A 13,619-nucleotide genomic window follows, 5' to 3' on the forward strand; every position below is an offset into this window, starting at 1 on the left:
TGAAAAATCAAAGTGCTACTTCCTAATTCATGCATTACACACCTCAAGGTATTTGTTTTAAATAGTATATGGCTGAATTTAATTAGATGTTGTTTCTATAATTTAACACTTAAGTTTCCATTAAATTCTTTCAATGACACCCAATCATAACAGCAAAAAGAAAAAAGAGCCCCCTAAAAATGAGGATAGTGTAAGGAGCCTCTGGGACATCTTCAAGCATACCAACATTTATATAATGGGGGCGCCAAAAAGGAGAGAGCAAGAAATTGAAAACCTATTTGAAAAAATAATGACAGAAAACTTCCCTTACCTGGTGAAGGAAATAGACATATAAGTCCAGAAAGTATAGAGTCCCAAACAAGATGAACCCAAAAAGGCCCACACCAAGACACATCATAATTGAAATGCAAAAGGTTAAAGACAAAGATAATCTTAAAAGCAGCAAGAGAAAAGCAGTTATCTACAAGGGAGCTCCCATAAGAATGTCTCAATGGAAACTGCAGGTCAGAAGAGATTGGCAAGAAATATTCAAAATAACTTAAAGCAAGGACCTACAACCAAGATTACCCAGCAAAGTTATTATTCAGACTCAAAGGACAGATAAAGAATTTCTCAGACACGAAAAAGCTAAAGAGAGTTTATCACCACCAAACCAGTATTACATGAAATGTTAAAGTGTCTTTAAGAAGAAGAAAAAATACAGCGTGTCCCCCCAAAAAAATGTATACACACTTTTAACAACTGATAGCTCAATTTTGAAAATGAAATTAATTTTAATATACACTGCTTTATAGTTATTCCAAGTGTGTGGGATACCTTATATATATCAGTTATATATATGAATAATAAAATGGCAATAAATACATATGTATCAACAATTGAATCTAAAAACAAACAAGTAGAACTTAGACTCAAAAGATACAGAGAACAATTTGATGGTTGTTAGATGGGAGGGGGGTTGCAGGGATCAGTTACAAAGATGAAGGGGTCAAGAAGTACAAATTGTTACTGAATAGGCATTAGGATGTAAAGTTCAGCATAGAGAATATCCTATCTAATAATAGACAAATATGCAAATTGACCGTACCTTCGCTATGCCCACGATTGGCCAGGAGGCGTGGGGGGGCGGGACTCGGGGTGGCCGATTGGGCCGGCGGGACGCTGAGCTCGCGTCACCAGTGGCGGCTCGAGCTCAGCATCTGCGCCATGGCTGTGCTGCAGCACAGAAGGGGCCTCTGGGGCAGCGAGCTCACATCCCACCACGGACCATCAAAAGCGGGGGAGCTGGGTGCCTGTCCGCTGGTGCACCAGGCCTTTCAGAAGCCTCCGCCCCACCGGAGGCTTCTGAAAGGCCTGGTGCACCAGCGGACAGGCACCCAGCTCCCCCACGATCGAAAGCAAAAGTGTGGGAGCTGAGTGCCTGTCCACTCAGGCACCAGGCCTTTCAGAAGCCTCCGCCCCACCGGAGGCTTCTGAAAGGCCTGGTGTACCAGCGATCAAAAGCAAAAGTGTGGGAGCTGAGTGCCTGTCCACTCAGGCACCAGCGGACAGGCACCCAGCTCCCCAGTGATCGAAAGCGAAAGTGTGTAGGGGACCCTACACGTGCATGATTCAATCATGCACTGGGCCTCTAGTAGTAATAATATTTTAATATCTACGTATGGTGTCAGATTAGTGAGATTTATCTGCATGATCACATTTAATGTCTAATCATGGGTGTACACTAGAAACTAATACAATACTGTATGTCCACTGTAACTGAAAAAATTTTTAATGTAATAAATACATAACATTTTAAAATACAAGTATAATGTAACCCTGGGAAATGGTAATAGAAATAAAATACCCATGCCTACATTGTCTCCCTTTCCTAACAGTCTCCAAGCACCCTAAAGTTGATTGCCTCTTCCCAGCGCATGGACAAGCGCAGTAAACACACACAGTATGTTTTCACTGTACTGTTCCGCAGTCTCAGAATTAACAAAATGTTGCTCAACTACCCAATCCTGACCCTTCTATTTAACTACAGTTCATTTCTGGACAGTGAAACCGGTTCTATCATAAAGAGCCTGAGTAGAAAAGGAGTCCGTTTCAAACGTGTTCACAGAATTTGTACCACCCTATCTTATCCTCCCCTCCCGCTGGGCCCCCGAAGCTCTATCAGAAAACGTCGCTTAAGGACCCCTGCCCCCAAACCACACTTTTAGACATTGGAAGTCGGCACTTGGGAGCCCGAAGCACCGGTCGAAAAGTCTGAGTCTTCCTCTAACTCCATCACCAATCAGAAAGCAAAGATTGCTAATCTTCGTATTCGCGCCCGGAACGCCCGCGGGGACCCGCACCCTGGGCGGGAGCTTGAGGCCCAGACGGAGCGGGCCCGGCTGCGCGCGGGGTGGGGCGTGCGCCCCTCGCGCCTCGCGCCCCGCCCCTCCGCCCCCCGCGCGCCCCTCCCTCCCCCGCGCGGCGTCTGACGTCGGCCGCGTCGGCGCCCACGGGCAGCGCGCGGAGCCGGCGGCCGCAGGCGGGGTAAGGCCGGGCGGGGACCGGGGGCCGCGGTCCTCCAGGCGGCGTGGGCGCCAGGCCGGCGGGGCGCGGGGGCGCGGCGGTTGGGCCTGGGGAGCTGGCCCTGCCCCCGGCCCGTCGATCCAGCGCCCGGGGCGGGTCCGCCGAGCGCAGGTCCCCAGCGCGGGCCGTGGTGGAGGCTGGCGTTAGGCAGGTGTCGCCGCGAAGGTGGAGGGAAAACACGTCTCGGGCGCCTGGCGGGCCGCCTGGCACCGACTCCCGGCCCCCCTTACCCTTCGCTTCCCTCCCGCCCGGGCTCACACCGGCCGCCTCCAGTTAGGGGAGCGTCGGACACCGTCCACTCCCCGGACGGAAGCATTGCGCCCTGGGGGCCGTTCACCCCATTTTCGCGGAAAGGCAGCAAAGTAAAATGAGTGCTTCTCTATTTAGGTGTGAAGAGAAAAAAATGACCCTCCAGTGGACGGCCGTTGCAACCTTTCTTTATGCTGAAATAGGACTCATTTTGCTCTTCTGTCTACCTTTCATTCCTCCTCAGAGGTAGGAAACCTCTACCTTGTTCCAATAATAAATATATATGAGTGGCCCCCTTCGGCTGTGTAGTGTGATACGGAAACATTTTTTCTTAAGATTTAAGAGTTTTGAGTGCTGATTATATAAAAGGTGTACTTCAAAATAAACTCTAAAGGAACAAGTTATAAATCTATAATGGCAATATTAAAATATCACTATATGGAACTTTTTGTTAAACGTTCAAATGAATTCACTGTCTCACCTCCCTTCTAAAAGGAAAAGGGCAAGTCCTTTGGTTTCTGTTGATTACAGATATAATAAAAGGTTATGCTTTTAACACCTGTCTTGTCCCCAGGTGCCACCCTTGTTTTATGGCCCAGAATTGGAAGAGGGACCTGAATGGAGGCAGATGCGTGAAAGGTGTCTCACGTGGGTGCGGAAGTGACCCACTGGGGCAGTCAAATGACAATGGAGAAACTTGAGCCAATAAGTGATTCTTAGTTTTGGCCTGTGTAACCAATGAGTAGTTTCCTTAATGCTTAATTGTAATTTCACTACTTTTCCCCCCAACACACAGAATTGACGAGTATATGTTAAAAGTGCTGGTTATGAAAAGTATCCGAGCCATACGTTAGCCTTAGTTCCTTAGGAAAGGACCTTCGGAGGTGTTTAAGTACTGACTGTTTTCATTGAGGCATTGCCTCACTTTACCCTGTGATAACCCATTTGTTGGGAGTTTAGTTTTATTTTATTTTTTATTTTTTTACAGAGAGGAAGAGAGAGGGATAGAGAGTTAGAAAAATCGATGAGAGAGAAACATCAATCAGCTGCCTCCTGCACACCTCCCACTGAGGATGTGCCCGCAACCAAGGTACATGCCCTTGACCGGAATCGAACCTGGGACCTTTCAGTCTGCAGGCTGATGCTCTATCCACTGAGCCAAACCGGTTTCGGGGGGAGTTTAGTTTTAGATCCAGAAACTTGCTAGTATGAATGGTGAAATATACTTGTAATAAAAATGTTACAACACATTTGTTCGTACGCATGGCATAAAAGAAAATCTTGCATAAATGAAATCCTAGAGATGACCCACTGAAGTTTTTAGTAAGATCCCATGACTGGGAGAGACGTAAGCAAGTTTTTACCTTAGCTTAGGGTTCAGGTAGTCTTTTCACAACTCTTACCTTGTTTCTTACCTACCTGGATTTCTTCTCACTTCAGTCTTTGCCAGTGATACCATCACTTTTTTCTTATTAAAGAAAAGAGGTTGAATCATACTGTAGGAAAAGGCCTTAGGGATAATTGTATCCAACCCAATTATCTATAAGGAAGGTGGTCTAGCTGATCCATGGAAGATTCCAGACAAAAATCTAGCTTTCAGTCTAGTGCTCTTTCTACTCCATCCTACCTACCTGCCATCATCTTGATTAGGTTTCTTTCTTTCTGTTTTTTATGAAGTTTTATTGATTTCAGAGAGAAAGAGAGAGAGAGAAAAACATCAATGATGAAAGAGAATCATTGATCAGCTGCCTCCTGCATGCCCCGTATAGGGGATGGAGCCTGCAACCCAGGCATGTGCCCTGGCTGGGAATGGAACTGTGACCTTCTGGGTCATAGGTTGATGCTCAACCACTGAGCCATGCAGGCGGGGCTTGATTTGGTTTCTAATCCTCAGTAACATCCTGTTGAGCTTTTTTGCTAATACTAGCAAGGACTTGCAAAAAAAAATTTTTTTGTCAGTTTATCTTTTCTCCATCAAAATGACCATAAATTATGGATCTTTTTCTTCCTGCCAAGTATAATTTTTTCCCATCCTGATCAAGTAGCTATTTTATAGATGTGTGAATATATGCACACATTACATAAATATACCCTCTTATACATGAGAAAATATGGTATATTTGTGCACATACCATTTATGATATGTCCTTATTGTGTGTATATCTATCTTTTTATCTTTTATATGTGTATCACCATAATCTCTTTTTAAAGATTTTTATTGACTTTTAGAAAGAGAGAGGAAGAGAGAGAGAGAAACAATGATGTGAGAGTGACACATCATTGGCTGCCTCCTGCATGTGCCCTTACCAGGAATCTAAACGGCAACCGCTTGGTACATGGGACGATGCCCAACCAACTGAGCCACACTGTCCAGGGCTCACCATAATCTTCAAAGGCTTCAATCTTTATTTCATTTGGCTCTCTATTCTTTTCTCATATAACCCACTAGTTAGACATATACTCAAAGGTCAGAGTGCTTGGGTTTATATCCCAACTCTGCAAGTTATTCCATGATCTTGGGCAAGTGATTTACCATCTCTAGTCAGTTTCCCCATTTGTAAAATGGAGGTAATACTGGTATCCACCTTATATAGTGGTTGTGACTATAAAATTAGCTAAAACATGTAAAAATGCTTAGAACCATAGTATAGCAAGGACTCAATATATGGTAGCTATTATTAACTGTTCCTTGAATTCAGTGTTAATATAAACTGCTATTTGTTACCTGTAGGGGGTGTTTTATGTATTTCCTTTTAACACTGGCCCTTGAAATGTGAATTTACATTTGGACCTTGACCAATGTATTGCCACTTAGGTTCTCCTTCTAAAAATATAAACTTTTTATCACGTAAAATTTAAATAGCATCCTTGGAATTGAAAGCACAGAGACAAAACACGTTAACTTATATCAGTCTTCCTCTCCCCACCAACTTCAAGTTATTTCTTAGAGTTGTTTTCAAAACTCAATAACTTGTCATAACTTTAAAGTAAAACTTTTTAAAAATTGTGTTTTAAGTTTATTTAGGTGTTTATTATATATACACTAGGGGCCTGGTGCACGAATTCGTGCACAGGTGGGGGTCCCTCGGCCTGGCCGGCAATCGGGGCCTATCAGGGCCAGCTGGCCAGGGGGAGGGACCGCGGGAGGTTGGCTGTGGGAGCACACTGATCACCAGGGGGCAGCTCCAGCATTGAGCGTCTGCCCCCTGGTGGTCAGTGTGCATCAGAGCCACCGGTCGACCAGTCGTTCGGTTGACCGGTCATAATGGTCACTTAGGCGTATATACTTGGAATCAATAAATGTGTTATTCATTTTAAATGCCTTGTGCAAAGTTTGTTACCTTTTCAATTTGTGATGTTACTTTATCACTCTTTGTCATTTATAATCCATACATTCTTACCTCTATGTCTTTGTTTATACCTTTTAATTCATCCATTCTAGACTATTTATAACCCCATTTTATTTCCTCTATGTGTAAATCTTGATTGTGGTAACTACATGGGTGTATACATATATATGTACTAGAAGCCCGATGCACAATGATTCATGCAAGAATGGGCCTTCCTTTCCCCGGCTGCTGGCACCACCTTCCCGCTCCGGCCCCGGAGCCTCCTCTTTCCGCTCTGGCCCCGCCTTCCCATGCTGCCCGAGGCCCTGAGCAGCTGGGGCGGTGTGGAACGCCTGCGTTGTCGCCATGGCGATGACACAAGCATCCCGCCCCGCCCCGGTTGCTCAGGGCCTGCATATGCAAATTAACCTGCCATCTTTGTTGGGTTAATTTGCATACTCACTCCTGATTGGCTGGTGGGCATTGCGAAGGTATGGTCAATTTGCATCTTTCTCTTTTATTAGTGTGGGTGTATAGATTCGTTGAGCCATATATTTAAGACTGGAGACCCGGTGCATGAAATTCGTGCACTGGAGGGGTGTCCCTCAGCCCAGCCTGCACCCTCTCCAATCTGGGACCCCTCGGGGGATGTCAGCTGCTGGCAGTCAGACATCCTTCTCACAATCCAGGACTGCTGGCTCCTAACCACTCACCTGCCTGGCTGCCTGCTTGCCCCTAACTGCTCCCCTGCTAGCCTGATCACCCCTAACCACTCTCCTACCGGCATGATTGACACCTCACTGCTCCCCTGCCAGCCCAATCACCCCCAACTGCCCTCCCCTGCAGGCCTGGTTGCCCCCAACTGCCCTCCCCTGCCGGCCATCTTGTGACAATGTGGGTCGACCATCTTGTGACGACATTGGGGGGTGGCCATCTTGTGACGATGCAAGGGCGCCCATCTTGTGGTGACCATCTTGTGATGACGCAGGGCAGCCATCTTGTGGTGGCCATCTTGTGATGTGAGGGTGTGAGGGTCAATTTACATATTACCTCTTTATTATATAGGATTTTTGCACTTTGCTATGTATATGTAATACCTCAATGATTATTGAAATTCCTGGTAAAAGTAGGGAAAGTCTTTTACTTGGGATAAATGTTAAATTGTACTCTATAAAAATAGTCTAAAAAAATAAATAGGTTAGAGAGTTGGACCCCTCACACTTCAAATGTTGCTAATTGTTGGACCAATATTTGTTATTTCCAAGTTATTACCCTGATTAGGGAAAAAGATACAAAGTGGTAGCTTCTATCGGCAATATAACATTTTACTATAATAATTTCTTTTTGAGATTTTAATCATGTGTCTTGCCTTTAAGTTATTTTCACTGTACAATATTTAAGCTACCAGACAGAAGATAATCAAATGTCAGGTTATTTTAAATTTGGAAGAAGTTCTTTATTTTATGAGATGTTCTTATGAATTAATAATGCTCTGGTATGACATAAAAATAAATTTCTGTTATACTTTTTACTTACTACATAATTACCAAAATGTCAATTCAGTATTCAGAAAATATTTCAAAACATTCTTTTGATATTTTTTATACCTAATGTAATTGTATTGCTTTACAGATGGCAGAAGATTTTTTCATTTACTGTCTGGGGTAAAATTGCAACTTTTTGGAACAAGGCTTTTCTTTCTATTATAGTCCTATTGATTGTTCTGTTTCTAGGTAAGTACTAGATTCCTCCTTTGAATAAGCTTACTCTAATTTTTATTAATGAATTCATTGTTTTTTAATTATTTAAGATGGTGTTGCTATTGATACACAGTTGACTTTGTATAGTATATCAATAACATAATAGAGCAGATATTGATATTTGTATATAGACAGTTAATAGATATTACTATTATATATGCAGAACCATAAATTTCAACAGAGTACAGTGGTTCTTGGCCTTTATTAAGTTGTTTGGAGATTTAAGTATACCAATGTATAGCCCACTTTTCAGAGATAGCAGCTATAAAACCCTTTCTAACTGTGCTGTCCTAGGCACCAGGGGCTTAGCTGTAAGGGAGGCATAGAGGAATAGAATCATTAGTCCCTCAAAAGAAGTCTTAGATGCAGATTGTGAATCTTGATGGGATCCTGGTTAAAAAACAACTACAACACAGACATTTGAGGACTACTGCAAAAATTTGAATATAGACTGATTGTTAGAGAATATTGGGGAATTTTTGTTAACCTTATTGTGATACCAGTGTTGTTATATAGCATAAGTCAGTAACCTATAGTCTGCAGAACAAATGCCAATTTTGGAAATTAAAGTTTTAGTGGATTATAACCGTGCCCATTTGTTTAAGTATTGTCTATGCATGTTTCCATGGACAGCTACAGAGTGCAGTAGTTGCAGCAGACACAGCATATGGCCAAAAACATTCACTCTCTGCCCCTTTACAGAAGTTTACCAACACCTGTTATAGGAATATGTCCTTATTTATAGAAGCTATATGCTAAAATATTACAAGTGTCATGATATTTTCAACTTAATTTCAAATGGTTAAAAAATTAAGACAGATAAAGCAAATATGGGAAAAAGCAATTATTGAATCTAGGTGGTGGAAATATGGGTGTTTATTATACCAGTGTTTCAACATGTTTGAAATTTTCATGATAACAGGTATCTTAGATATTAGTTGTAAACCCTTAAGATTCTTGTCAAACCAGAAATTCCATGAGTCTAAATAATTATATTTTGTAGAAGTAGTAGCTGAGTTTAGAGGATTAAGTAACTTGTCTGACCACCCAGTTACTTCTTGGCACTTCAGCTTTTTTTAAAAAAATGTATAGACTAATTAGAGAGAGAGAGAGAAATCGATTTGTTGTTCCACTTATTTATGCATTCATAGGTTGCTTCTTACATGTGCCCTGACCAGGGATCAAACCCACAATCTTGGCTTATTGGGATGATGCTCTAACCAAATGAGCTACCCAGCCAGGGCTGGCACTTCAGCTTTTAATACACACTGCAGAGTGAGTTTTCCCTCAGAATTCCCAATTCATGTTAAGTTTTACAAGGGCCAACCTGAAACCATAACCACCATGTTTGTCACTATTTTGTGAGAAAATGTTTTCTACATGCCATAACACCAGCCTCTGAAATGGAATCCTTTTAATAGGCCTGGGACCAACTAAGAGGGTATGACTAGGTAATTGTATCAGGGTGTGAAAGGATTTCTGCCTCATTCAAAATGTCAGTATTTGTCTCATGGTACATTATTGTTAATGTTATCGATTTAATCTCCAGAGCAACACTAAGTGAGTAAACAATAAGGAAAACAGGTCCCACTTTGCCACCAGCTAACTAAATGTCCTTTGGAATGGCATTTCCTCTGAATTTGGTTTATCTATTTGCAACGTAAAAGGAGAGAAGAAGATGGTCTCTGCAGCTTTTACTAGCTCTAAAGTGTTTTGAGATCTAACTCTAAAATTATCACAAGAATTTCTACTGAGAACTGCCACATACCCGTATAAGGAAGGGGAGCTTTAGTCATGGTTCTTTTGGATGCTTTTATCAGAAACCAATTTCAACTCCCTTGAGCAAGAAGGGGGACTTGGTAATAAAATACGGGGTTCTTTCAGAGCAAGCCAGGGAAGGGAGGAAGCCAAATTCCAAGTAGGAACTGGTAGGTACTGAAGTGTCCTTGTTGTGTCCCTGTGCTTCTCCCTGGGTCTGCTTCATTTTTCCTCATCTCCAAGGACTATTCCCAAAGCAGGAAATGGCCACAACATAACTGCCAAGTGTTAATCACTTGGCAGCCGTTTCTGAATCCCAAATCATGACTGTTGGCTATAGCTCACATCTGTGGGGAGAGTGCGAAATTCCCAGAGAATAAGGAAACCATGGATGGCAAAGGCAGGCAGATAGGGACTTACTTTTAAGCCTCAGCGTTTACATCTGAGAATAGGGTAATAACATTTACTTCCCTGAAGGGTTGGAAGGTTTAAATGCGGTAACATAAGTAAAGTACATCATCCAGTGTTCTTGTCACTAGAATGACAGTGGGGTAAATAATGCAAAACTAGTTACTCAAGCTTAATTTATATTTTACTTTGGAATTTATTTCATTTTTCTTGTTGCTTGTCTTCAGTAAGGTAATCATTACAAGATGTTTATTTATATTCCTAGAGCCAATACCAACTCAAAAGTGTATGTGCATCTGTGTGTTTCACAGTTGAGAATAGGCAGAAGGGAAGCAAAAAGCCCAGGAGTATGTTTAGTGTCAGTAGAAATTCATCCCAGGAATTTGCAAGTTTCCACGAGTGACCCAAAAAAGACTATGTCCACATGGTTTATAGAAAATTGACTATACGCCACAACCTCACCTTATTGTGGCCCCCATTCTACTTTTCAGACGTAGTCTCCTAGTTATTATACAGGTGATTCATTCTATGGGTGGCTTTATATGACCATTCACATTTATAAACTTCTTTGACTTTATTCGTTAATTTTCAGCATTTCTGTGTAATGAATCCAGGAGTATTGCTTCCATTTAATTCTGAAGGAAGCTGGATCACAAGCATAATGGCCCTTGAAGTACTATTTGGTTCCTCTGGCCTGCTCAGAATAATTCATAATTACTATTTTGTTTGTGTTTTTAGTTATATTGTAGTGGTTAGAATGCTCTTACTATATTGTTGAGGCAATCTGAGAAATGACAAAAGGGAAATAACAATTAAAACCAAGGAAATTTTTGAAAGATAATTTAAAACTACCTTATATACTTATATGCAAACAAATGGAAAACGTAAATAAAATGGGTAATTTCGCAGAAAAATATAATTTACCAAATGAATCCTAATAGATCTAGAAAATTTAAGATCAGTTTTCATAGAATTATAGAAACTTTTAAAAAAGCTACCCCCTCCCAGCCGGTGTAGCTCAGTGGTTGAACATCGGTTGACCCATGGTTTGATTGGATGTCACGGTTTGATTCCCGGTCAGAGCACATGCCAGGGTTTCAGGCTCTATCCCCAGTAGGGACATGCAGGAGGCAGCACATCAATGTTTCTCTCTCATTGATATTTCTATCTCTCCCTCTCCCTTCCTCTCTCTCTAAAAGTCAATCCTATCTAATAATAGACAAATATGCAAATTGACCATACCTCTGACACGCCCACAAGCCACGCCCACCATCCAATCAGAGCGAGTATGCAAATTAACCCAAACCAAGATGGCTACAGCCACAGAGAGCAAGGTTTCCTAGGTAACAGGAAGCCAAGCTTTCCGCCTGCCCTTGCCAGGCCTAAGCCTCCACTCAAACTACAAAGTTTCAATTATAGAAGGTAAACAAATTGAAACAAATGGCAGCAGGATGGAGCTTGAGAGAGCAGGCCAGGGTTGCTGCCGGCAACAGGGGAAGCAAAGCTTTCCGCACACCCTGGCCGGGCCCACCCGCTTAAGGCAACAAAGTTTCAATTATAACCCCAACACAAATAGCTGCCGGCCTCGGAGGGAGCCCCAGGCTTGGCTCCGCTCCAGGCTACAAAGTTTCAATTGTAGAAGGAAAATAAATTCCAGATACCAGGGCCTCTGCTTGGGTTGCCAGGGGGCGTGGCCGGCCTGCAAACCACCACAGGCCCCTCCCTCAGGCCGCCCACACCCCAAGGGAACCCCCACCTGATCCGGGACGCCCTTCAGGGCAAACCAGCTGGTCCCCACCCCTTTACCAGGCCTCTATCCTATCTAATAAAAGAGTAATATGCAGATTGATCATCACTGCAACACACAATATAGCTGCCCCATGTGGTCAAAGATCCTGCCCCCATGTGGACACAAGATGGCCAGCAGGAGAGGGCAGTTGGGAGGCACCAGGCCTGCCAGGGAGGGCAGTTGAGAGGGACCAGGCCTGCCAGGGAGGGCAGTTGGAGGTGATCAATCCTGAAGGAGAGGGCAGTTAGGAGTGACCAGGCCGGCAGAGGAGGGAAGTTGGGGGCAAACAGGCTGGCAGCGGAGTGGTTAGGGGGTGATCAGGCTGGCAGGCAAAAGCGGTTAGGGGCAATCAGGAAGGCAGGCAGGCAAGCAGTTGGGAGCCAGCAGTCCTGGATTGTATCCAGTCCACTGGGATCGGGCCTAAATGGGCAGTCGGACATCCCTCGAGTGGTCCCAGATTGGAGAGGGTACAGGCCGGGCTGAGGGACAACCCCCCTCCATGCACGAATTTTGTGTACCGGGCCTCTAGTAAAAACATATTTTAAAAAATGTTAAACATTAAAAAAGAAAACCTGATGACTTCACACAAAAAAAAACTGTTGGAACTAAAATGAATTCAGTAAAATTGCCAGAAACAACATCAATATGCAGAAATTTACATTTCTGTGCACTAATAACGAACTATCAGAGAATTTAAGGAAACCTCATTTATGCCAAGCTGGTGTGACTCAGTGGGTTAGAGCCTCATCCCATGCACTAGAAGGTCTCGGGTTTGATTCCTGGTCAATGTACCTGGGTTGCAGAAGGCAGCCAATTGATGTTTCTCTCTCTCGCGCGCGCGCTCTCTCTCTCTCTCTCCCCTTCTTTTCCCTTCCCTTTCCCCTCTGCCTTCCTCCCTCCCCCACTCTCCCCTCCTCCCTTCCATTCTCTCTGAAATCAATGGGGGGCGGAGGGAGGAATATCCTTGGGTGAGAATAAAGAAAAAAAGCCTCATTTATAATTGCATCAAAGAGAAAATACCTAGGAATAAATTTAACAAAAAAGATGGAAGACCTGTACACTGAAAACTATAAAACATTGATGAAAAAAAAAAGAATAAATAAATGAAAAGATTCCGTGCTCGTAAGTTGTAAAATTAATATCCTCTCTAATAAAATGGTAATATGCAAATTAACCATCACTCTGCTACATAAGCCACACCCACCAGCCAAGCCACGCCCACCAGCCAATCAGGGCGAATATGCAAATTAACCCCATCCAAGATGGCTACAGCCACAGAGAGCAAGGTTTCCCAGGTAACAGAGGAAGCCAAGCTTTCCATAGCCGTTGCAGGCCTAAGCCTCCACTCAAGCTACAAAGTTTCAATTATAGTAGGTAAACAAATTCAAACAAATGGCGGCAGAATGGAGCTTGAGAGGGCAGGCCAGGGTTGCCAGCGGAAACAGGGGAAGCAAAGCTTTCCGCACACCCTGGCCGGGCTAACCCGCTTAAGGCAACAAAGTTTCAATTGTAGAAGGTGAATTAACTGCCACAGAAATGGCTGACGCCCCGGAGGGAGCAGCAGGCTTGGCTCCGCTCCAGGTTACAAAGTTTCAATTGTAGAAGGAAAATAAATTCCAGATACCAGGGCCTCCGCTTGGGTTGCCAGGGGGCGTGGCCGGCCTGCAAACCACCACAGGCCCCTCACTCAGACCTCCCCATGCCCCAAGGGAACCCCACCCTGATCTGGGACACTCTTCAGGGCAAACCAGCTGGCCCCCA

At 43.5% G+C, this 13,619-nt stretch overlaps 1 protein-coding gene across 2 annotated transcripts in view; it reads left to right on the plus strand.

The window, feature by feature from the left end:
- The first annotated feature begins 2,457 nt into the window (after window positions 1–2,457).
- Window positions 2,458–13,619, plus strand: part of LOC103293700 (B cell receptor associated protein 29) — a 41,106-nt gene continuing 29,944 nt past the window's right edge. The window contains exons 1-3 of one of the 2 annotated variants that reach the window (XM_054726645.1): window positions 2,458–2,526; window positions 2,953–3,060; window positions 7,776–7,876. In XM_054726645.1, coding sequence (XP_054582620.1) covers window positions 2,969–3,060; window positions 7,776–7,876 — 193 coding nt within the window. In that variant the 5' untranslated portion in view covers window positions 2,458–2,526; window positions 2,953–2,968. Of the gene's footprint in view, window positions 2,527–2,578; window positions 2,713–2,952; window positions 3,061–7,775; window positions 7,877–13,619 lie in introns of those variants that run through there. The other variant, XM_054726646.1, reaches the window with a different exon arrangement.

Source organism: Eptesicus fuscus, chromosome 14 (assembly GCF_027574615.1).
Source record: "Eptesicus fuscus isolate TK198812 chromosome 14, DD_ASM_mEF_20220401, whole genome shotgun sequence".
Lineage (NCBI taxonomy): Eukaryota > Metazoa > Chordata > Mammalia > Chiroptera > Vespertilionidae > Eptesicus > Eptesicus fuscus.